Genomic DNA, 23,125 nt, shown 5'->3' on the forward strand with positions numbered 1-23,125 from the left:
CTCCTTGTTCTTTATTTTCAGATTCAGACATGTTTTAGTGTAGGAAGTTCTTAATGATGTTGGGATATTTATAAACAACTTTGAGATTATTGTTTTTGAGACATTTCTCTAGAGCCACAAAATTAGAACTGTAGTTAATGCTCAGTATTTTCTTCTTATTTTCATATGTAGATGATGCTGTTTGCTGGCTACTGTTCCTGTAAAATGTCTTCCTTGCCTTATGATGGGCATTTTTGATAAAACCCATAGGATATTGTAGCCATTTAAAGATTGTATAAATGTTTTGATTTCTTCATGAAGAGTTGTATGATGACATATTAGCAAGACTCTTAGAAACACAGAAGTCATAATAGATGTTTTAACTGTTTTATGGTGGCATGATAAAAAGTGAATAGTGCTTAAAGGGTTTGTTGATTTTCTAGAGATTGAGGGGATAGGCCCTGTTATTTTTCTAGTTATGAGAATGTCTAAAATGGGAATGAATTATTCATTTCCCATTGTACTTTAAAATTGACAGTACTATGAAGCTTGTTTATCCTCTGGAAAAAGGTTGAAAATCATTTCTATTATTTGTCCAAACAGAAAATATGTCATCAATATATCAGAATCAAGGGATTTTCTTTAAATTCAGATCTCATGTAGGATATAATTCATTTTCAAAATACTCCATGAAGATGTTACATAAAACTGGGGATAAAAGGTTTCCCATTGCCACTCTATATTTCAGTCTGTAATACTATCCCATGCACGTAATACATTATCATCAACACATGCTTCCACAAGGGAGATGAAAGTGTGAACCAGCACAGAAAGAGGAATTTTAAGTTCAGGTAATTTTCTTTGAAGAAAGTTCAATGTTTCATCATCTAGTGCATATGTAAATAAAGAATCAACATGAAAACTGACCATTTTTTCTTCATTTACGTTAGTTTTTTGCTTTATTGGCAAAATCTATATTTTCTAGAATGTGTGATAGGAGATAGTTGTTGTGTCAGCCATTTGAATGGCTGATAAATAACTGATCCTACACTGGAAATTATAGGTCTAAGAGGGCAGTCATCTTTATGGGTTTTAGGTATTGCATACATAAATGGCAGAGAAGGATTGATCCATTTAAATTTTTTTAAAAGATCTGGATGACATGATAAAATATTTTGGAGAGATTTGTTTAAATAAGATGCTTTCTTGGGTAATGGGTTAGACCTGAGTTTTTTGTGTTTTCATCCTCAATAAACTGTTTAGTAGAAATGTAAATACAAGATTCACAGGAAATAAAATGGGATGTTAAAATTGATGATAATATTTTTCTTCACATGAGAAATCTTGATCATATAATTAACTGGAAATCAGCAAAAATGATATATAAAACTAGAAGTTATGTCAAAACAAGAATTGTAGGAAGTTCATTAATTCAAAAATTGCCAAACTTCAACATTTTAGAATGTTATTATAAACTGAACCTCTTACTGACATCATATGCCCTCAAGGGACTTGGAATGATTGTTGTAAAATAAACAGTATGTGTTTCTCTCACAAAGAAAAGTTGGACTGAAGAGGACATGTGAAAGTGTAAAAATTGTTTCCATATAAACTTCTTGTTCTGACAATAGTGGATGTAAACTTTATTTTATAAGGAATCTAAAGTTCAGAGAGGATGTAGGAAATGAGGGTGAACATGAGGCATAGACAAAAAAATCTGCAAGTATGCAACAAATAGGTAAAAGAGTAAGATATGAAAGAACATCTTTTGAATTAAGATACATGCAAAAACTCACTCAAGAACAATTAGTAAAGAATTGGAGCAAAAATCAAATGTCACATCCGGAGTTATCAGAACAGGAAAGGAAAAATGTGGGTGTTACTTGATTATGATGATGGATAGAAGAACCAGAAGCAAAGGAAGGTTGTTTGAACAGCTGGTCAAAGACATGACAGGCTCAGCAGTAGAAATAGAAGCAGGAGGTTGCGAGTTCTGAGAAAAATCAACCACATGATGTAAAGCAGTGATAATGATAAAATTGCTCTCTATCTGAGTAATTCCAGTTGTCACTGAAAAAAAAGACAACTCCTATGAAGAAGAGTCTGTATCTTGGAAGGTTTTAGAAATATATATATATATAAGAAATTGTATGCAATAAAAATCATGAAATAAAGGCAGCTAGTCATCACCACCCACCGCCAACTCTTTTACCAACGAATAGTGGGATTCACCGTCACATTATAACACCCCTACGGCTGAAAGGGCGAGCATGTTTGGTGGGACAGGGATTCAAACCCGCGACCCGCAGATTGCGAGTAGTGCCCTAACCACCTGGTCATGTTTTTACAGAGTTACATTCAAAACATAATTAAACTTCCTTATGAATGTATGTCAACAAATTTGACAGCAAAATGTAGTTTATTATTGAATTTGAGCATTATACAAGTTTTAATTTCTTACTTTCAAAAGGAAATATTTAAAGAAATTCTCAATCTTCACTTCTCAGTGTCACGACACTTCATTCCAAAATGTACATTTCAGATTTTTTATTTCAACCCCTATATGACTTAAGTTTTGAGAAATTACACTTGTACATTAGATATTCCTAACCTAAAATGTAAAGTTATAACCTCTAAGCTTCTTGCTTTACTGAGATATATGCAATAAAGTAAAATCCACATTCCACACATTTCCTAGCACATCCTGTCTTTCTAAAAATGACATTTGCTATTGAATTATTCCTAACCAATGGAAAGAGAATATCCCAATTTACTGAATGCAACAAAACCTAGAGCCATTGCTATAACCTGTTCTGAACAAATTGCCATGATTTTCACAGTTTGCCAGTGTTGGAACTCTGCTTGACCAGGTATGGAAATTATTTAACCAACTTCTAGTTTAGTTAGGAAGCCAGATAAATTACATCTGTTTTAGGATATTCAATTTTATATGTGTGGCAATAAAAAACCAGATTCTGATTTTAAAATCATTATTTGTAGTTTATAAGACTGCTTGTCCTTTCTATCAGCAAGGCTATATTGGTTCTACTAAAAAAAACTGTTAACACGAATTAAAGAACATGTTTATCCAAGATCTCTCAATATGTCAAGCATACTTGAATATGCTCTAAGAGAAGTGATATTGTTGTTCATTCCAATAGCTCTAATTGAACAGATTCTCTAAATAATAAAGAGCTTATTTATTCACAAGCTGAGACTTTAGATAAGCATTGTTGGAACAAGAAGTAAACAACTTCTGTTGTGGCAATATTTCATATTATAAATTGCATATTTGATTTTAGAAAATTTCTGAGACAACCCTATCATTACTAAGATGGAGTCTGGTTTTTGAAGTAGACTTCTATCATAAATATCAAAAAGCTTGAGAAATACAAGATTTCAGATGTAAATACTAAACTTCTTGTTTTTATGTGTATCTTTTTTGTCATAAAGAAATTAGAAACTTAAATGAAATTAAATAAACAAACTACTCCTGATAACACATGCATGTTGTAAGCATGATTGTTGAATTTGACATGTACAAGTAACTGAGTCCTTTGTTTACACAAAGCAGTTCCACATAACAAAAAAGTATTGCTGTACTCTGAAAGGGTCTAAATGCAACTGTACAGAAACAAAACTAAATGAAAAGTCTGTTAGCTTTACTGTAAAAATAAATAGTGTGCAGTTGTTCGTAATAGCATAACTTAGATTTATTTTGTATTTTTTGCTATGTGATGGTTACAAGATCGGTCAAATGGACTGAACTCATAAACAGTGTTTGATTAGAGAAAATAATACAAAAAAATAATTTTACTGAAACATTTTTGGGTACTCATTTAGAGGTTCTAGAGGTTATATACATGAAACATGAAAACTGTAATATGAGAAAAAGTATTCTAATCTTAACATGAAAATTACTTTCCACATAGACTGACTCAGTAAAAGCTTTGTATAAAAATACTCAATCAAAAACTATGTATTTTTTTGTATACAAATTACACAAGACTTGTAATGTTTATTAAAAGCTTGCTAAATTTTGTAAAGATGCACATACTACATTAAGTATTATAGTATGTATAGTTTCATAGTTAAATGTTAGTTACAAGGCCTGTCAAAATGCCTGAGCTTACAGACACAGATTTCATGGAGATTTTTTTTTTTCAATTTTTAAATAGGTCTGGTATATCCATGGTACTTAAGTCTTGGTAATTTCTTAATGACAAAAATTGTGATTAAGTATTGAAACACAAACACTAGGTTAAGAAAAATGATGAGTAGCTCTGTCAAAGAAACCAACAATATTACAGACTTAGAATAACATGTCTTAAAATCTCATAATCTGATTAACAAAAGAAATAAAATTAATGGAAATAAAGATAATAATTTGTAGCAGAAGCTCTTAAAGTTAAAAAATTGAGCTTTTTTTCTTGAAATCAAGAAAATAACAGAAAAATAACATTTCAAACGTTAATTAGAAATTATAAACAAAAATTCCATCCTGCTTAATGAAAAACACATCTGAATCATTAGAAGTGCTCTGAATAAAAGATGCTTTTCTTATAGTTAATGAGCTCAAAAGAAGTAATACTGTGTGTTGAGGATGTGCTGCCCTCCAATTGGTGGAGGGCTAAAGTTTAACATGGATTGCATCATAGACTGGCAAAGTATATGTTATTAAGTGTAAAAGTGTAAGTTTCATTTAACAGCTTTTATGGCAGTGGCATGAAGCAACAGCTCTCAGTTCTGTGAAAAGGTGATTAGTGTTTCTAAATTAATGTATTTCTACTTATTAGCATCATTCAGTTTGAATTTCAATAAACAGTATTTCTGCTAAATTTATTTTTGATACCTTATAAATAACAAAACTGCACCTTTAAAATGCATTAAATATTTGTATATCAAACATGTGTATACTTGATTCTGACACAGGACCATTGTTTAGTTTATAAAACCCAAAGTGTTTCAAGACTTCAGTTCCAGTAATCTTATATATGTTAGGGTCATCCTCATGGTTTATTACCATCATTGCATTGAAGTTTATAAACTAATTAATTTACAATTTCAATTCAAATATGTCACATAACTGTATAAAACTGGGGTACATTTAGAAAAAAGAAAAAATAACTCTATGTTATTGCTTTAAATGTAAGTAAAGTATTAAATAACCATATATTTTTATTTTAACAATTACAATGTTAATACACACACACACACATATATATATATAACACTAAAATTGTTGAAACATAAGTGCATATCTTTAAATTACTGCAAAATAGTAACAAAAAAATAATAATATAGGACAAACTTGTATATTATTAAAGATTTTTGAAAACTGTGAGGAACACATCTCCCATATTTTCACGCAAATAACCCGTGGGCTAATTAGTTTTCAAAAATGCCAACGTTGGAGTATACTTGTGTGGGGGTAATGTTCAACACATGCAGCGATTCATCAAATAGCCAATGAGTAGGTCTGTTAGCAATCCAAGTTATTCTCTGGTCAAAGTACAAATATGAATACTTTTTTCTGTATTTATCAGTATTTGAAAAGATTACAATTGTGATTTAATTGCTCAAATATTCCAAGACAAGTACGTTTCACTTTTAATGTGTCTCATAGCATCACCATAACCTTTAACCTATGATTGAGTTCACCATGAGACATAACCACAGGGGACTGAGTTAAAATATCAATGAGATACAAGTTTATTTTTTGTACATTTAATTGTAATATCTTAATAACAGTTATTTTGCACATTACATGCATATATTTAATTTGATATGAAATAATTAAATGACTATAATAAACAATACAGTTTCTTCCCAAATAAGTACAATTTTCTCAGTAAAACATATAGCAACAAAAATAAATTAAATTACATCTTTCAAATGAAAATATATGACCATATGTCCACAACCTGGCAATATTTCTTTTAAGTCAAAGTTAAAGGTAAATTGTCTTCTGTGTTGCTATGAAACAGCTGAAGTAGCTCTGAGTCGGCAAGTGTAGGTGTATTGATATCCACATTATCCTTGCTCTCGTCCTCCTCTTCTCCAGAAGTCAGCCCCCTTTTTCTTAAAAGCATTCAAAATGGTTCAGCATTCCATGCTTCTACGACCTAACAGCAAACTCTGGCATAGCTGGCCTTCTTTATTTTCCCAGAGGCTGTATATTTATGCAGGCCATCTGTAATCCATTTCTCCCACTAATCACGGATCTTCAGTTTGAACACTGTTTATGGTGAGGTTGAGGCTGTAGTTTCTTTGTGAGCCCTCCAGGGATCACAGCTACTTTAGTGTCAATTTTTTTAAATTTCTTCTTGACGGAGGTGCACTTACGGGCTGACACAAAGTCAAATACTAGGAGTAATTTCTTTTTGGTGAAGAAGGCCACTGGTCGGCACTGCCAGCAGTTTTCAGCCCACTCTTCCAGCTCTTTCTGTTTGCCTTCACAAAAATGCCAGTGGGGAAATTCTCTTTGGGCAGTGTTTTTTTTTTTCGAGATGACCATCGGCTTGACTTTGCTCCCATCAGTGAGGAAGGACAATACAACGGTGAAATTTGTTTTCTCATGTCCCATAGTCATGACACTGATAGTCGATGAGTTGTTTGTTTCAACAGTCCTTGACAGCAGTGCAGCACAACTGATGGGCACCTCATCCATGTTACCAAGGGAATATGGTGTATGGATGTCCAAATTTGCCTTCTGCTTTCAACAAACTTCAAGCAGCTTTCCACTTTAACTTCCTAGTCCACATGTAGCTCTCGGCCAATGGTTGTCCTGGCTCTAAGAGACAGTCTGTTTCGTTTCATTAATTTGAAACACTACTTGGCCATTTGCTACACTCGAGGGCATATCAGTTTTGCAGATACTGAATGGCCTACATCTCTCTGTAATATAAACTAAGCCTTTTTGGTATTTCTTTTAATTTTGGCTGTTGTTTACGACACTCTTGTACAAAGTTTTTGTCCACTTCAAACACAAGAACAGCCCTTCTATTGCCGTGTCTTTCGAAATACTGAGAAACTTTCACTTTCAATTCAGCCATGCAACTTTTACATTTTCTCTTCCTAGTATTGACAGCAGACATCATATGGTAGTAATGTTTATAGCAATTTATAATAATCTGGATGAATTCATAAAATGATATAAAATTCAACAGCCAACTGTTATAGAAACACAAGTATATAGGATGATGTTTCAAAAGTCTTCCATCTTTCATCTTCAGGTCAGTGTGTTTATGGTATTATCAGTCTTTATAGTATTCTGGAGGATGTGTTCTGATTGGATGGTTTATCCATTTCTGAAAGACTTCCTGTAGAGCCAAACAATGATAGCCACAGATTAATCACCTCTAATCCGTAATGTAAAAGGATTCTTTAATTTTTATTGTCTTCCAAAATTTGTCTGTGTCACTGGCTTACAGGGCATACACGAGTGTGGGTAATATGTGCCTAAAAGTTTCTTAGATCACTTTTTTCCTCAGATGCGGGGTATACCAGGGAGTGGGTTATTTACATGAAAATATGGTACCATCTTTTATCCTCAAAAGTACCTAAAGCACCCATTAGTTTTTTTCATCTAACTTTATGTTATTATGTATTAACTTTGCACAGCTTCTCCTCATGTCAATTACAGGTACAAGATATTGTTTGATAACCTATTCTTTTTCCACTTAAGTAAAAGCCAAATAAAATATTTACACTTATTTTCTCTTCACAGCAATATAGGTCTTTGCACATACCAATTTACACAATAGAAATAAAACTTATATTAATGTTAACTTGATACTTTATCAAAATTTCATACTTCCTTTAAAGCCACTAATAAAAAATTAATATTAGTCAGGACTTTAAAGATTGTAAGCTCAATTTCCAACACTATCATGGCTTTCTGAGCTCCACACAATCAATTTTCAATTTCAATGTTTGGCTTTAATAACATTTCATAAGTGATAATAAATGACAGCTTCTCTTGATTAAATTTTACCATCAATTTTATTTGCTGCTAGTTAATTTAAATTAACATGAACAATAAAGACATTTGTTATTAAATCAAAGAAAAAAATATATCAAACAGTGAAAAATATCATTTTGATTTATCGGTTTAAAGTACAAACAATAAAAAATCCACCTTATAAGCTGCTCTAGTACTGTCGAAATATCATGTCAAGGTACCAAATAAGCTTGTAAGAAAAGCTTTCAAACTTTTCAAATAACATGAGATAAGCAAAACTTGTGCACCAGCACCATATTTTTTAAGTCTCATATAAAAAATATTATTTTTCTAAGTTATGTTTGTGTTTCACTATGTGTGTTTTTCTGGTTTTTTGTTTTCGTTACAATAATTGGTTAGCACATCATTAACCTTGCAAGAATGTATGGAAGTGATCTTGTTGTATGAGAATGAAGAACTGAGGCAGAAGCAGGTTGGGACTGAATTTAATTTGAGATATTCTGGGAAGGTGACTCCTTCTCACACAAATTTGATCATATTCTGAACAAGTTTTGTGAAAATGGTTCTGTTGCTGATTATAAATACAATGTAAAATCTTCTATGAAACAAATGAGAACCTTGTGAACACAGTGGTAAGGCTGCCTCTTAGCAAGCACAATGAGGTTCTTTCCCTAAAATGCATAACACACAGAAATAATCCAAAGAAGCATATTTCAAGTTATTAAGCAATGTGATTTCCAACCTTACAAGCTTTAGATATCCTTGAAGTTGACAGAAAATGAACCAGAATGACATTAGGAGTCTTGTGAATGACTGACAGCATAAGAGAAACTAGATGAGCCCAAAAGGTGTTTTGGCAAGATGGGGCAATGTTTTGCATAAAGAGTAAAATGAAACAATACATTTGCCAATATAAGTACCAAAAACCCACATCTGGTTGCATAAACATGAGAAAATAAAGCAGATAGAATGATAGTTTGGAGTGGTCTGATATCATACTTTTCATTGGATACTGATTGGAAAAAAATTAACTGGTCTTTACACAGGAACATGTTTGTGCTCAGTGCTTATAATATATGCAAAATGTACCAGATTTTAGAAGGATGTTCCACTGTCCCACTGTTTGTTGGTTAACAATTAATACCTGAATGGCATTTTTCCACCATATAAATAAGACATCATGACTGGTTGCATGCTCTCATACCACTACATGTATTTTTTCTGGGTGAGGATTATATAAAGAATTTAGTGTTTGTCATATACCATTGATGAAATTGTTATTACAACATCAATAGTGTACATTCCTAAAAACTATGAAAGAAGGATTTAAAAGATTCATAAGTCAAATGACACAAATTTCTATGAATAACTGCATTTTCAATTTCGTATTTTTAATATCCTTTTTAAAATTTTAGATTTATGTTTGTGAAAATAATTACATTTCCCAATATGAAATGAATGTGTATATATATATATAATTAACAAAATAATGAAACACGATTTGAATTTTTCATCTATAGAATTAAAATGGATTTCAAACAAGCACTTACCTCTGAAATATTGATAGCCTTTCCTTGTTTCATTTTCTCATGCTGTAAACAAAACATTTGACTCAAAAATTCTTAATGTTCTTTACACATTGCAGAGGGGGGAGGGATTTCAGAGGTAATTTGAAATTCATTTCAATTCCACAAATGTAAAATTCACATTTGGTAGTCGTACATGTAGACTACTGTAAGCCACAATATCCACTTTAAAGAGAAAGTGGGAACAAGAGAGAATAATAATGACAAAAAAATGATAAAGTTAGAATTTACAGGACAGGAAAATAATATTCTAAACTACAATAAAGATGAAGCAAGTAAAATCAGAGTAGAAATCTGAACCAGAGGAAAGTTTAACTGGATTTGAGGTAAAAAAAGTGGAATGGAGCAACCTTATAGTAAACTGGATCTAAGGACACTCAGAAATAAATCATTCTTCTTAGCAAGTTACATCTTTGGACTTTACACCATTCTATTTATAGTACATGTGGACCAAACAATGGGAACACAGATGGTGATATAAGCATATAAGAAATACTATGTCCTGCACCTGTTGGAAAGTTATTAAGGAAGCGACATGGTAAAATATTATGAGTTGACATACTACAGTGGCTGTAGCCATTCTTCTTCCTTAGCTAAAAAACATGAAGCAGGCCAAAGTAGAGGGTACTCAGAGAGAAGCTGAACAAAGGCCCAAGCTGTCCCTAGAATGGGACTCAACAACTTTAGGTCAGAGCAATGGGAACATCAAGAATAAGAGAAAAAAAAGAATAAAAATGCAGATGATTCTCAACATAGTTGGAGCTGAGACATTTTTTAAAAATGGGCATCCCATTTCAATTGTCGCTAATGCCACACACAGACAAGTATGCAGAGTAAGGAAAGGTACCCACCAAGGCATCATCTGCAAACTCTCTAAGAGCAATACCTTCTCATGAAACCCCAGTACAGAGAATGGAATTATGTCTAGGACAAATGCAGATGTTAAGAACATTCAAGAGTACTGACTGAATGAATCCACATAAATACAGAACCTCCTAATCAAAGAAAAGACTATTTATTTATTATTACTTTTCCAAAATATTTTACAATCATGGATATCCTGAAAATGGTTAACAGTGGGTGTTGGGCAGAATACTAATACAGATTCCCAAAGCTGAAGAGACAGCAGTGTAATAAACATAAACTTGAAGAAAAATAATTGGATTTATTCACATGCCAGCCTGTAAGACATCCCCTAAAAGGGTACCAACACCTGAAAGTCAAAAATATTGCCAAATGGGAAATTTAGTGAGATGTAACCTGAAATTCAAGATCAAGATGTTTAAGTATACCTTGACAGATAAGCTGGATCAATTGCAGAGGCTAATTTATTAATGTGGATAGAGCAAGACCTGTAGAGCAGGATTCATCTGATTCAACTGATGCTTAACCCTCTGAAAAATTCATGCCTAATAGCAACATACATCCTCAACAGGAAATAGAAAACGTTCTTCTGAATGTCAGTTACAGTAGATAACATACTTGGAGAAAAATGGTACCCATCCTCTTTTACAGTGTCAGGATATAAGTATAAAGCTTTCCTATTAAAAAGAAAAGAGTAAAAGAAACATCAATGGCAAATATTTCTGATCATCTACCTGAAGCAAGCAACAGAAAAAATATGTAATTAGGGAAAGGTGGTAAAGTGAACAAGTACCGAAATGTTCAAAGAATGAGAAGCAAGACATCTTATGACCAGACTTAAATCCCATTAAGGATATTGTCTAGGTTCTCATGGATGACATAAGTGAAAAATTCCAAAGAGATCCTAAAAGAGTGGGAACAAGATAGAAATATAACTACTGCAGCCACAGGAGAAAAAGACAATCCATAATCAAGAAAAAATACATGAAAAATTAAGCAATCTGTTGAAGAGTTGGAGAAAGACAAGAGCAGAATTTGGAAAGCATCACTTACTGAAGATGGATCAATGAGATTGATAACCAAATAGCAATGAGTCTGTAAGAAGGTGACAACATCAAAGCTATGCAACAACAAAAATGAAACAATGAAACATAAGAACCACATATTAATAGAAACAATATCAATTAATTAAGACTGAAAAGTAGATATTTGATCCTAACTAAAAAAAATCAAGAGAACAATAATATCTAATAGCTAATAACTGTGCAGAAGAAGGAATTCTCAAAATAAGAGAAATCAGCACATAAAGAAGGCTGATGATGTGCCATAGTAAACAACCATGTGGAAGAAAGACCCTTTTCATTATTCAAGCTGTGAGTCGAGAACTTTGGAATAAATAAGAGAAGTGAAATATGTATTACATTAATACTTTGCTAGTTTCTTAAGGCATCAGAAACAACCTGAATATCAGGAAAAGGTGAAAGAAATATGGATTTAAACACTGCATCATCTAACATGACACTAGTACCTTCAGATATAAAAGAAATTGGTTTAAAAATTACAACAGACAATGCATGAGATGAAAAAGAAATAAGCTCTGTCAGGATTAGGGATAGCAGCAAAAAAACCTGTTTTGCAGACAATGAAGGTACACGTGTCTGAGCAAAAAATCAACTTTGCCTAAAATCATGAAAGAAAGTGGCAGGTGTTACATAAATCAAACATCCACACAATTATGATATCCACCAGGGACAAGAGCATACAATTTAGAATTAACAGTCTGAATACTCTGATCAATATGGACTAACAATGCAGTCACAGGTAGACTGCATGGGTAAGGCCTCCAAATAAGTTACGGAAGTTCCAATATTATTGGAAATATTTACATTAGAATTAATGGTGACTTCTGAATCCAGAAGTTATAGGCACTACTGTCAAAAACAAAATCTGAATGTCAGGAAAACAAGAACTTGTATACATCCTTCTGATACTAATACAATAAATTGCATGAAAAGTGAGAGTAGAAAATTATGGGTGATGCATAATCTGCTGTTTGTAAAAAACATTCAGCATTTCTGAGTCACATGTTTTTTTTTTTTGTACAGCAGGAGTAGAAACTCAACAAGGAAAGACTTAGTATTTCAGAGGTAACATTACCTAACTTGAAAACACTGTTTTAATCTCAGAAATCTTATTGAAAGATGCATAATAATAAGAACCAAACTACTGGAAAAGGCTTATCAATGTTAATTTGCAAGGTTACTATGTAATATTTTTGACTTTGTGTTTTTCTGAAGGTATTTTATTATTGTAGAATTTTGTTTTTTGTTTTTAAACTTGTGGGTTTAACATTTACAAGAGTTTTAAGTTTTGTATTTAGTTTTGGTTATGTATCATTTTTATATTATTTTAGGTTATATTCCCAATGAACACATGTTTAAAATCACAGGATTTGAAACTTACTAAACCCCCTTGACAAGCCATATATCACAAGACAGCTTGCCCATCTGAGCATTGGTCTGTTTTTTTTTTTTTACTTGCTCCAATCTTTTATACTCCACTTAGTTGTCCTTGGCAATATTTATCTCGTGACACTCCATCTACATCAATGCATCCTCTATATAAGCACCTCAATCAGATAATGTTATCACTTTTTCATGACTGACCCAATCTCAGTCTCTAACACTGGCTCTTAGTTGGGAGGAAGGGCAAGAGAGTGTGACAGGAGGTATGTATTATTGGAAATACATTTTCAGTTTAAGAAAATGTTAACTTTCAAAACATACTTACCTCCTCTCACACTACAGCTAGAATCCTACATTGATAAGGTGGAGGGGCTGGTGAGGGCATTATCCATACAGAAAGCATCTGCAGAGATCATGGGTGTGTCAGTAGAAGATTGACACTCTAGTGGGGGAACCACACTAGAACCAGAACAGGTATGCTCTTCACCTGGAATTTAATTTGTGTACTGTGGGTGGAATTTAATTTGTGTACTGTTGGTGGAATTTTACATGATTTATCATCACTATTGGCCAGGCCCCAATCAGATAGCCGAGGTTCTACTATTCGGGGTTGGAATTATAGGGCCATGGTCCTTATATCCAATGTTGGTGGCTAGGGCAATTGGACCACAAATATATATATACTTACGAGTGGATCCCAACCTGTAGCCATAGAGTGATGCGTTCAGTGCCACCGGAATCATGATAAGGTAAGCAACACTGAAGTGGACAAACTTTCTCCTCAACCTGAAGAAGTCTGAAAGGCAAAACCCCAGGCTTAGAATGACAGGATCGTGTATGCCTTACTCAACCTGAGGAAACGGAACTCATCCAGTCTGGAAATACGAACACCCATCCTCACTCCCCAACCATGTGGGCAAGGTAAATTCCACTTTCCCTCAGAATTATAGGGAGAATATGGAACAAGTGCTCAACCGAGGACCCAGGATGGGATGACTCTGCATTTAGAGTTACGGGTAGACAACAGACCTCTTCCATAAACAATATACTGAACCAATATTGACCAAAAAGAGCCACACTCAACCAAACTAGAAAGCTGAGCATCAAACCTGAGCCGGTATTACAAGTAGTCTCCCACATAGGCAGGTGGTTCCCCTACCAACATTGGGAAAAAAACTTCCAGGAACATGGGAAGGAGGGCCCTCACTTCACCCTCTTCTCCAAGAGTGTAGGAAATTCACTCTAACACTCTGGAGAAAAGTCTATGTCCACCACCCCAGTGACTGGAAACTGGGTGTGGTAAGGACTCCCTAGTTCCACTTGAACCACCTGGAGGGCAATGTGCATTGGGGAGCCCTGAGGAACAGTTCTCTGGAAACAGTGCAATAGAGGAACCAAGTTTCCTAAATTTTCAAAATCAAACTCACTATGATTTATTCAATCTAATGATTGGCAGGGACAGGCAGGATCCCCTTATGCTTAACTCATAATAGTCCCCGAGTAGCAGTCCAGTATAGTATGGTAATACCATTTGGTGATCTCCTAGGTGGTCTTATGGAATACCCCATTTCTACAAAGCCTGTTGCAATTAGCTAACTCATATTGAGTTAGTGGTTGCAAGTGCAGAATTGGTTTGATGAAGCACACCTGCCTGAGCAACAGTTGCCACAGAGTGGGATCCAGTGAAAAAAAAAGAGATAAGGGGCCCTGACAAGAGACAAGAAGAGCAATACAAATACTCACCTTTCCTTATAACCTAGGTGATGTGGTCAAGATAGCCACAGTAAGTGGTCAAAAACCCTCAGAGAAAAAACTGCCAGATCCTGCAAATAATGTGAGATAAACATATTTTGAGAGGTCCACAAATCAGCCTGCACAATGTCCCCTCCAGCAGGCAATTCAATCAGGCAGCTAAGAACAGAGATGTGATGAATCTGATGAGATGTGAAGATGTGAGTCGCAGAAGTTTCTTCACCTTCAAAGAGAGCCCAGAATAAGCAATATGGATCAATTTTTGAACCCATCTTGTCAAGGTAATGGGGGGATAAATCATGGGAAACTGAAGGATCCCAATGAATAAAAAGTCATTGTCTATCACCTTTAAAGGAGTTAGTGCGAGTCACATCACATTTAAGGGCCCTAAATGGACATAACAAGCGATTGGGGTCAGAGCAGTAATTAGGGTAAGAAATAGCAGAGAAATGAATCGGAGAGAAGGATTTATCCCCTTCCCTGGCTGCCAGAGTCTTAAGTAGGAAGGACCTATCTGGGTACAGAAGAACATAAGTAGAATGATAAAGATTCCTGTGCACATGGAGCATAACCAACTCTGATTGGAGACATTCAAAGGCCAGCAACAACAAAAAATTAAATTTAAGCATTCATTCGGTCAGAAAGATCCGGCTGGGTTGACACAAATTATCTGCTATTAAATTCATCACCCCTTGAACATGGCAAAGTAGTATGCTGATATGGTGGGAAGGAGCCCAATAAAGAAGATACAATGTTTGAAAACAAAGATCCCGTGATCGAGTACCCCCTTGACTGAAAATGTAAGACACCACCATGGAATTATTGGAGTGAAGCATGATGATTTTTCCTTTCAATAATTCTAGACCTTGAGACATTGCCCTCTGGACAGCAAAAAGCTCTAAAATATTGATGTGGAAAGAAGTTTTGTCATCTGTCCATAGGCCCTGGAATTCCTGACCATTGATATATGCACCACATCCCTGAAGTGAGGCACTTGTGAAGAGATAGATCTCTTGACAACGTGACAAGTAGAGGAACACCTATCATAGTACTGTTCCATTCTAATCACTACGAGATCTAAGATGTTATCCAGTGGCTTGCTGTTCATGATCCACTGGCCATGCAGTGACCACTGAAGGGATCTCATGTGCACTCATCCCAAAGGAATGAGAGGTTCAAGTGATGCCCACATTCCTAAAAGAGAAAGAACCATCCACACAGTGGGAGAAGGAGACACGAGTAAGAGTCTGACTGCCTGTTCCATAGCATGGAGACGAATGGGAGTCGGCTGAGCCTGACTTAGATACTTGTTGTAAAAGACTCCCAGATGGATGATATATTGAGTTGGAATGAGAATATATTTCTTGGCTGTGATAATAAAGCCTGCCTTGGTGGCTTCTGAAAGGAGAATCTTGGTGTGACATTCCACCAACTGATGAGATGGTGCCAGGAGTAACCAGTTGTCCATATAATGGTGTGCACAGGTCTATAGAATGAAGGTTGTTCTGACGAACATGGCAGATGAGGCAAACTACTTCTTCACATATATGAGTGGTAAACCTCTCTGCATAAACAGCAATATCGGGTGATGTAGGAAGATCTAAGTATTCACCCTCAGACCTTTCTGCCATCAAGGAAGGAATAGGTTCAAAGGCAACTGGGGAAAAACCCAAAACATTACATACCCGATTGACAAAGTGAAGAAAAGGAGCCAGAGGTGACTGATCCAAACTGGCCTCATGAAAAGCCAACCTAGTAAAGGATGGTGCCAGAAAAAGCAAATCTAAATTCTCTCCAAAATGTCCAGGATCATCAGCAAAAACAGCCTCAGAGCCCCCCAAACTAAATATATGTCTTCATCTCACTACGAATCAGATCAGATCATGGACATCCTCAACTAAGAGTGACCCCTCCCCCCAGTTGTTGAGTGACGCTAGATATGAGGTATGATTAGCCTTCATGCCTGAAACAGTAACCCAAAAATTCATGCTGTATATCGGTGTGTCGTAACAATTTTATTTTCATGAAGTTTTCTTTCACATAACAAATACTAAAAATTTGGTTACAGCGTTACATAGCTAACTTTAACAAAGTTAACTGATATCTTACAATTGTAAAAATGAAACATCACTTAGTAAGATAAAATCATAACTGTCAAAAGTCTGAAGACAGAGCTTAATCTGGCTTTTTCATGTTTTTTTGCCACTTGATAAAATTTTTTCAGACACAAATTTTAAGGTCACTTTTATATGTTAATCCTAACCATATTTTAACAATTTTAACTCAAAAACACTTTAAATTTACATTTTGTTACTTTAGAACATTTATCTTTGTAATTTATGAAGAAAAAAGTTTATATATATTAATTTCTAAACAGCTACAGATGTTTGCCTGTAAACAAACAACCCCACTTGAAGTTGTCAATTGTTTTAGGATTTTTCTATGCATCCCAAAAATAACCTATTACCCTTTCAGAAATGTATCCACTTCTTGATTTTCCAGCATTTTCCTTAGTTTTTGTAAAGGCCTTTGTTGCCACCTTATGATTCCATAATAATTTGATCATGAACTGATGAAACACATCTTTGAAAACAGCTATAAATTTCAAATATGATTAGATAGAGCAAGAATTAGACTAATTGTATATATACTCATTATAAATTTAAAAGTTTTTTATTGTTTCTGTAAACATTCTTTTCTGTTTCTTTTGATGTGAATTGTGAAAGTATTTGTGTGTTAAATTATATCTATTTGAAAGCTACAAAGATTTTCTTGATCTAGAAGGCACCAGATAACTTGACAAAAGAAAAGCTTGTACAGTTAAGAAGTAGGTTGAATGGGCAAAAAGAAAACTATTACAAGTTTAACAGAGTAACCAACGTTTGAAAATTTTATCATTAATACAAACAGAACACAGAAAAATATATATATACAGTATGATAAAAAAAATTACATGAATGGTGGTTGCTTAAGGCTTTGTAAAAGTATTTTGTTGATATTTGGTTCTTTGTTTAAACATAATTTTTTTCTTTTTAATAAATATAATGTGATTTTATCGTGTTGCAATATTTGTAAACATGAGTTTTTTATTATTATGTTTACCAAATAAAATAATTTATCATCAAATCAGATAATTTAAAAAATTTTCTTTTACGAGGGGAGGGATATAAGGGCATGTACTAATACAGTAATCAAATGCAACCGATTAATGAGCTTTTTGATTCATCAACTAGCAGATACGATTAATTGTCCAGCTCTACCAAAAAATAAAAACTATCTCAAAACAGATTTTGGATCTGGAAAAGGCTTTTCAGTTGAGTATCGCAGTGCGAGTTCTTTCATAAATAGAGTGCTTGCAGCTAGATGTTTTTAATAATTTTACAGTCGTTTACAGCTGCTCGTAATATTTATAATCATGTCTGGATTATCAAATGGCAAAATAATTCCATTGCCCCTCACTGACTAAACAAGAACCCACTAGTTTTTTGCCAAACAGCCACCACTAACTTTCTATTTCTTTATATCCACTTAACATCAATAATATTTAATACTGGTTTTGCAATCAACTTATTCTTATTACAAAACATAATTATAATTAGATGTTTTACCACTGGAAAAAATATTTTCAACCTCACTGACCAAGAGTTAAGATACCAATAACTGAAACAATTAAAAAACCTAGTTTCCTTGATAACAAAGCACTAACAGTACAAACAGATTTTCTTATTAGATAAATATATCAACAATGTCCCACAAGCACATCCAGAACTTAAATTTATCTTGCAACAAAATGGAATCAGCTACTTTCAGGAACTTACTTTCATTATAGCCATCACAACAATTTCATCCTGTGTTAAAACCATATAGTATTTTTGGTTTCAAAACCTGCATTCTGTTCAGTTAAACATTATTTTGATACTGAGAGATCAACCTCATGTTTTACTAAACTAAGGTATTAGTAAATAGAAAAACTATGCAAGAAAAAAAGATGGTTAACAAATTTCAACTACATTTCTAAGCATCTCTCTTATTACAGGGTACTAAAACACAAATAACTAAATTTTCAACTGGTTGAGGAATTGCTTCTAAGCTTGCAAATTTTTTTGATAAATGTTTAATAAAAATGTTTAGTCTGAGGAATATTTTGTTTTGTTATTTGCGATAATGATACAAGTAAATTAATAAACATAACATCCTGTAAGGTACATGTAAACATAATTAACATTAGGTAATGACAACTTAAGTTCACTTCCCATGGTAAAATGTATATATATAGTTTTAGTAACCATACTTCTAAATGAATAAAAACTTTATGAGGCCTGCAAAAACACTTGTATTAAACCTACCTTTTTGAATATCTCCAATGGGAGCCCACAGGAATCTAGTTCCAAGCTTAAAACTGATGTTAATGACATTGACTTGTACACATTTTTCTTCAATTCTTCATCAAGCAGGCTATTTTCATTGTTTACAGACATATAATCCTCTTTTGGAACATCTTGAGAGTAAGACAAAGAACTGGAAATCACAGTTTTTTCATTTCCATATGTTTTATCGTTACTATCCCCTTCAGAACCACATAATGAAAATGGAACTTTATAGCCTTCATGTCCTGATTCATGAGAAGAAAATCTACTGTTTGTGGAATGAGTTACTGACATGGATGCCAATGCTTCTTCTATTTCTCTCAGAAGGTTTCCATTTTCTTCTTCATTTACAGTAACATTACTTTTGTGAACTCCCAGAGTTTGCTGCACTTTTGACTGAATAATGCTGTAGTCTCCCACTTGTTCTTCATTTTTTGAGTTGCAAGTTTCATCTATGTTGTCTAAATCTTTAGGAATAGCTTTAATATTACACTCTTTGAATTTGGGTTCTATTTTTACTTCTACATTTTGGGACTCAACAAGATGTGATGTTAAGTTATGATCATCAGAAAATTTTTGCTTTTCATGAGTTTCCAAAATTTCCTTCTTAGAAGATAACTTTGTAGCATTACTATAATCTGGTGATACAAGATGTAAGCTAGATGATTCTCTTTCTACTGATTTAGCTTTTACAACATTCTTTTGGTTTTCTACTTCTTCAGCTATGTTTTTACAGAAACCTAAATCATGAACTGACACTGGCTCAGTTTCACTTTCTTCATAGTGAACTTCCAAATAATCTCCTTCCTGAATAGTTCGTAGGTCTGGTGACAGTCTTCTCAAACTTACACTGGCTGATTCCTCCAATCCTTTTTCAATCATTCCTTAGTAAAAACAGTAAAAACAAATGCTCTATAAAACAAGAAAAAATACTTTACAAAATATTTTGAAAAAAGTAAGCTATATCCTTGTAACTTATCTAGATCTAGAAAAATTATACATCAATGTATTATAACTATTTTAAAAAGAATAAAAGGAATAATACTTCGAAGCATTTTTTGCTCATGTCAGTTTTTTTGAAGATGTACATGTAAGCTTTGTGAGAAAGAAAGTATATCTGATTAAGAAAAAAGAACAATTGTCATTTGCTTCTTTGAACTGACTGAAGATCGATCTTGTATATCCGACTTATTTTCAGGTCAAATTTATTATGATATATCCACCTGATTAAAACTAAATAAATTATTTACAATTCTATAGTCTAGAAATAAAGTAATTGTTATTTAATTTCCTTTGATATTCAAAATCATAACACGATATGAATCTTTTAATATCTTGATCTTTCTAAATATTTCTTAAATTCTTATGCTTTAATTTTGCATTCTAACTGGCCCTTTATTAAAGAAAGTGTGGAGGAAAAGCTAAAAAAACCTCGTGGTTTTGTTAGATACTGTCTTATAGTACATGAAGTTCTACTTAGAACACTTAATCATAATTACATTACGTTTTGTTTTTTTAATTTCTGTAGAATAATAAGTTTAATGACTAAAGTTAGTAGTCTTGCTACTATTATTAAATATTGAGTTTTTTATGAAAACTTTATTTTATATAATTCTTCTGGATGGCTTGAAAGTGCAGTTTTTTTACAGAAAAGGATGAAAACCATGAACTTGCAGATTTGTATTCCAGCCACAATTATCAACAGGCGACACCCAAATCTGTTTATAGAGTGATGTATTTTGTGTAATTGAATTTATGTGAATATACAATAATGTATTCTCCAGATGCCATTAATAAAAAACTAGTAATAAAAATCAAATTGGCAAAATATTACTGCTGAATGCTGTATTTATCAGTAAAGTTAAAGTTTGAACCTCCAATAGCCTACTGTTAGTTCTGATGAGGGGTGGTTGCTCAAAATGTTAACTATACTACTAAATACTTCTTTCATCAATAGTATTTATCCAATTGCTTTTGTACTGATTTTCACTGCTGAAGCAGATTCTGTCAACTGTTTAACATTGATAATTAGGAGTACCAAAGAGGAAAAATATGTAATCCCTAATTTCCTTTTCTTTAAACAATCTTTTGCTCTTCATACACTGAAATGGATCAACTTATTTTACGAGTAAGCACTGTCACCTACATGGCACATAATTTGTTTCCAAGTTAACATGAAAAACTTGCAGAACAGAAAAAATACCAATTTTACTTGTAATTTATACTCGTATTTCTTAAAAATGCAAATTCTGTTCTGACATTAGTTAAGTTGCTTGCATTTTCCACTACTGCCATGAAACTGTTTTACAGCATATATAACACGGGTTATAATGTTTTGTCTATTTATTCAGTCTGCTGATTACAGATTTCCTTGTTTTAGCTTCTGTTTTATCATTTTCAGATGATATTAGTGTCTTGTTATGATAGAAAAAATGGACAACTGGCTTGATACTAACAAACCAGTGAACAATAAATGGGGCAAGTTCTTTGTCAACAAGACAAAAGCAAGTCTCTTCTGAACTTTTAATAAATTAAAGAAAGTGTAAATGGCATATGACAGGAAGTACCAGTAATGAGAAAATGCTTTATTGTAAATACTAATAATTTGAAAACAAAAGTTATTTTTTAAAAAGAGGTATATTAAACTTTTTCAAAGTTTTTGCTGTTTTTATTTCACAATCTTAACCTTCAATAGAAGAATTTTCATGCATAACAAATAAACTGTATTAATAACAGAAGATTCCAAAGTGCTGAATAATAATATTAACAATGAAATGTCCTATAGTGTGTAACAATAGATACACAAATATTTCAGATGATTACTGTTTCATGATTTAAATTACATTATACATAACAGAAATTAATAGGTTCAATAATAATTAAAATTCATATTCACATGTAAGCACTGGTGCTAATTAATCTACTAATACACGTTCATAACATATATTGTAGTGGGAAAAATAATTTTTATCTTTGTTCCTTACAAACTTATTTTGGCAGTCACATCTTCAATATATAATACTGGTGACCAATAATTTAATTTGGCATAGTTTCTGTTTGAGGAACCAGAAAGCTTTTATTTTAGAAACTAACTTATATTTTGTTGTATTTCCACTTCCAATGTACTTTTTACATTTGTTGTTTTAATTTCAATTTTTTCTTAATTTTTCATTTAGTATGCATGCACTTTTTTCTCCACTGTCTGTTTTTTGTTTATTTTTCATTTGATTCCCTGCTTATGTATTTTTTTGCATATTTATTTTTAAGCTGTTATGCATGATCAGGAGATTAAAAACTAAAGACTATATCTGACCAGACATTTTTATCTTTACTTGATCATTTTGATCTGCCATATATTAACATGATGAATACTTTTCTTTAATAAATTGCTATAAACGTATGACATTTACATTGTGTGAGATCAGGTCAAAAGGATAATAGAGTAACTTTGCAAGATGAAAGAGATTATCATCTATAAGTGCATGGGGCATTTACTATGTTATTGCCAGGTTGACTATGTGTGTAACTTACTATATAGTTTGTATGTGGCAGTTGCTTTATATTGGACCAGACATCCAAATGTAGCATTGAAAATTCAACCTCATAACTATACAAACAAAGAGTAAATGTTGAAAACAAATGGATTCACATTACCTGGGAACAAGGAGCATAATGTCAGCACAACAGAACAAAGGTCTTTCACTCCAGTATTATAAAAGAGAACCTATAATTAAAGCAAAAATAGTCATTTATTGCTATTAGATTTTCTTTTTCAGTGCTAATGGTTTAAATAAAACAGACAGATAAAGACTGAGACACAGTCTAGTTCTGGACTTCCAAAGCCACTGAAACAATTTCATATTTTTTAAAACAAAGATTAAAATGATGGCATTAAACTACAATTAAATGATGAATAAATATGCACATTTGTGTCATTAGAATTATGTGTCCCAAATACGCACGATATGACACTGAGCAAAAAAACATATTACATATTATAAAAATCAACAAAAAATGGGGACAATCTTTCATTACTGCAATCCCCTAAAGTGTTAGTTATGTGACTTACGTTATGTAATTCATAATGCATGTACATCATATCACTAGGTTTATATATATATATATATATATATATATATATATATATAT

General features: G+C 32.9%; 1 protein-coding gene across 1 annotated transcript in view; it reads right to left on the reverse strand.

Moving 5' to 3' along the window:
- LOC106477554 (late secretory pathway protein AVL9 homolog) overlaps positions 1-23,125 on the reverse strand; it is a 78,481-nt gene that overhangs the window by 25,719 nt on the left and 29,637 nt on the right. Inside the window, exons 7-8 of the mRNA XM_013938105.2 lie at positions 22,631-22,700; positions 18,956-19,860 (exon numbers count right to left, since the gene is read on the reverse strand). Coding sequence (XP_013793559.1) covers positions 18,956-19,860; positions 22,631-22,700 — 975 coding nt within the window. The remainder of the gene's footprint in view (positions 1-18,955; positions 19,861-22,630; positions 22,701-23,125) is intronic.

The sequence above is a fragment of the Limulus polyphemus genome, unplaced genomic scaffold (genome assembly GCF_000517525.1).
Source record: "Limulus polyphemus unplaced genomic scaffold, Limulus_polyphemus-2.1.2 Scaffold167, whole genome shotgun sequence".
Lineage (NCBI taxonomy): Eukaryota > Metazoa > Arthropoda > Merostomata > Xiphosura > Limulidae > Limulus > Limulus polyphemus.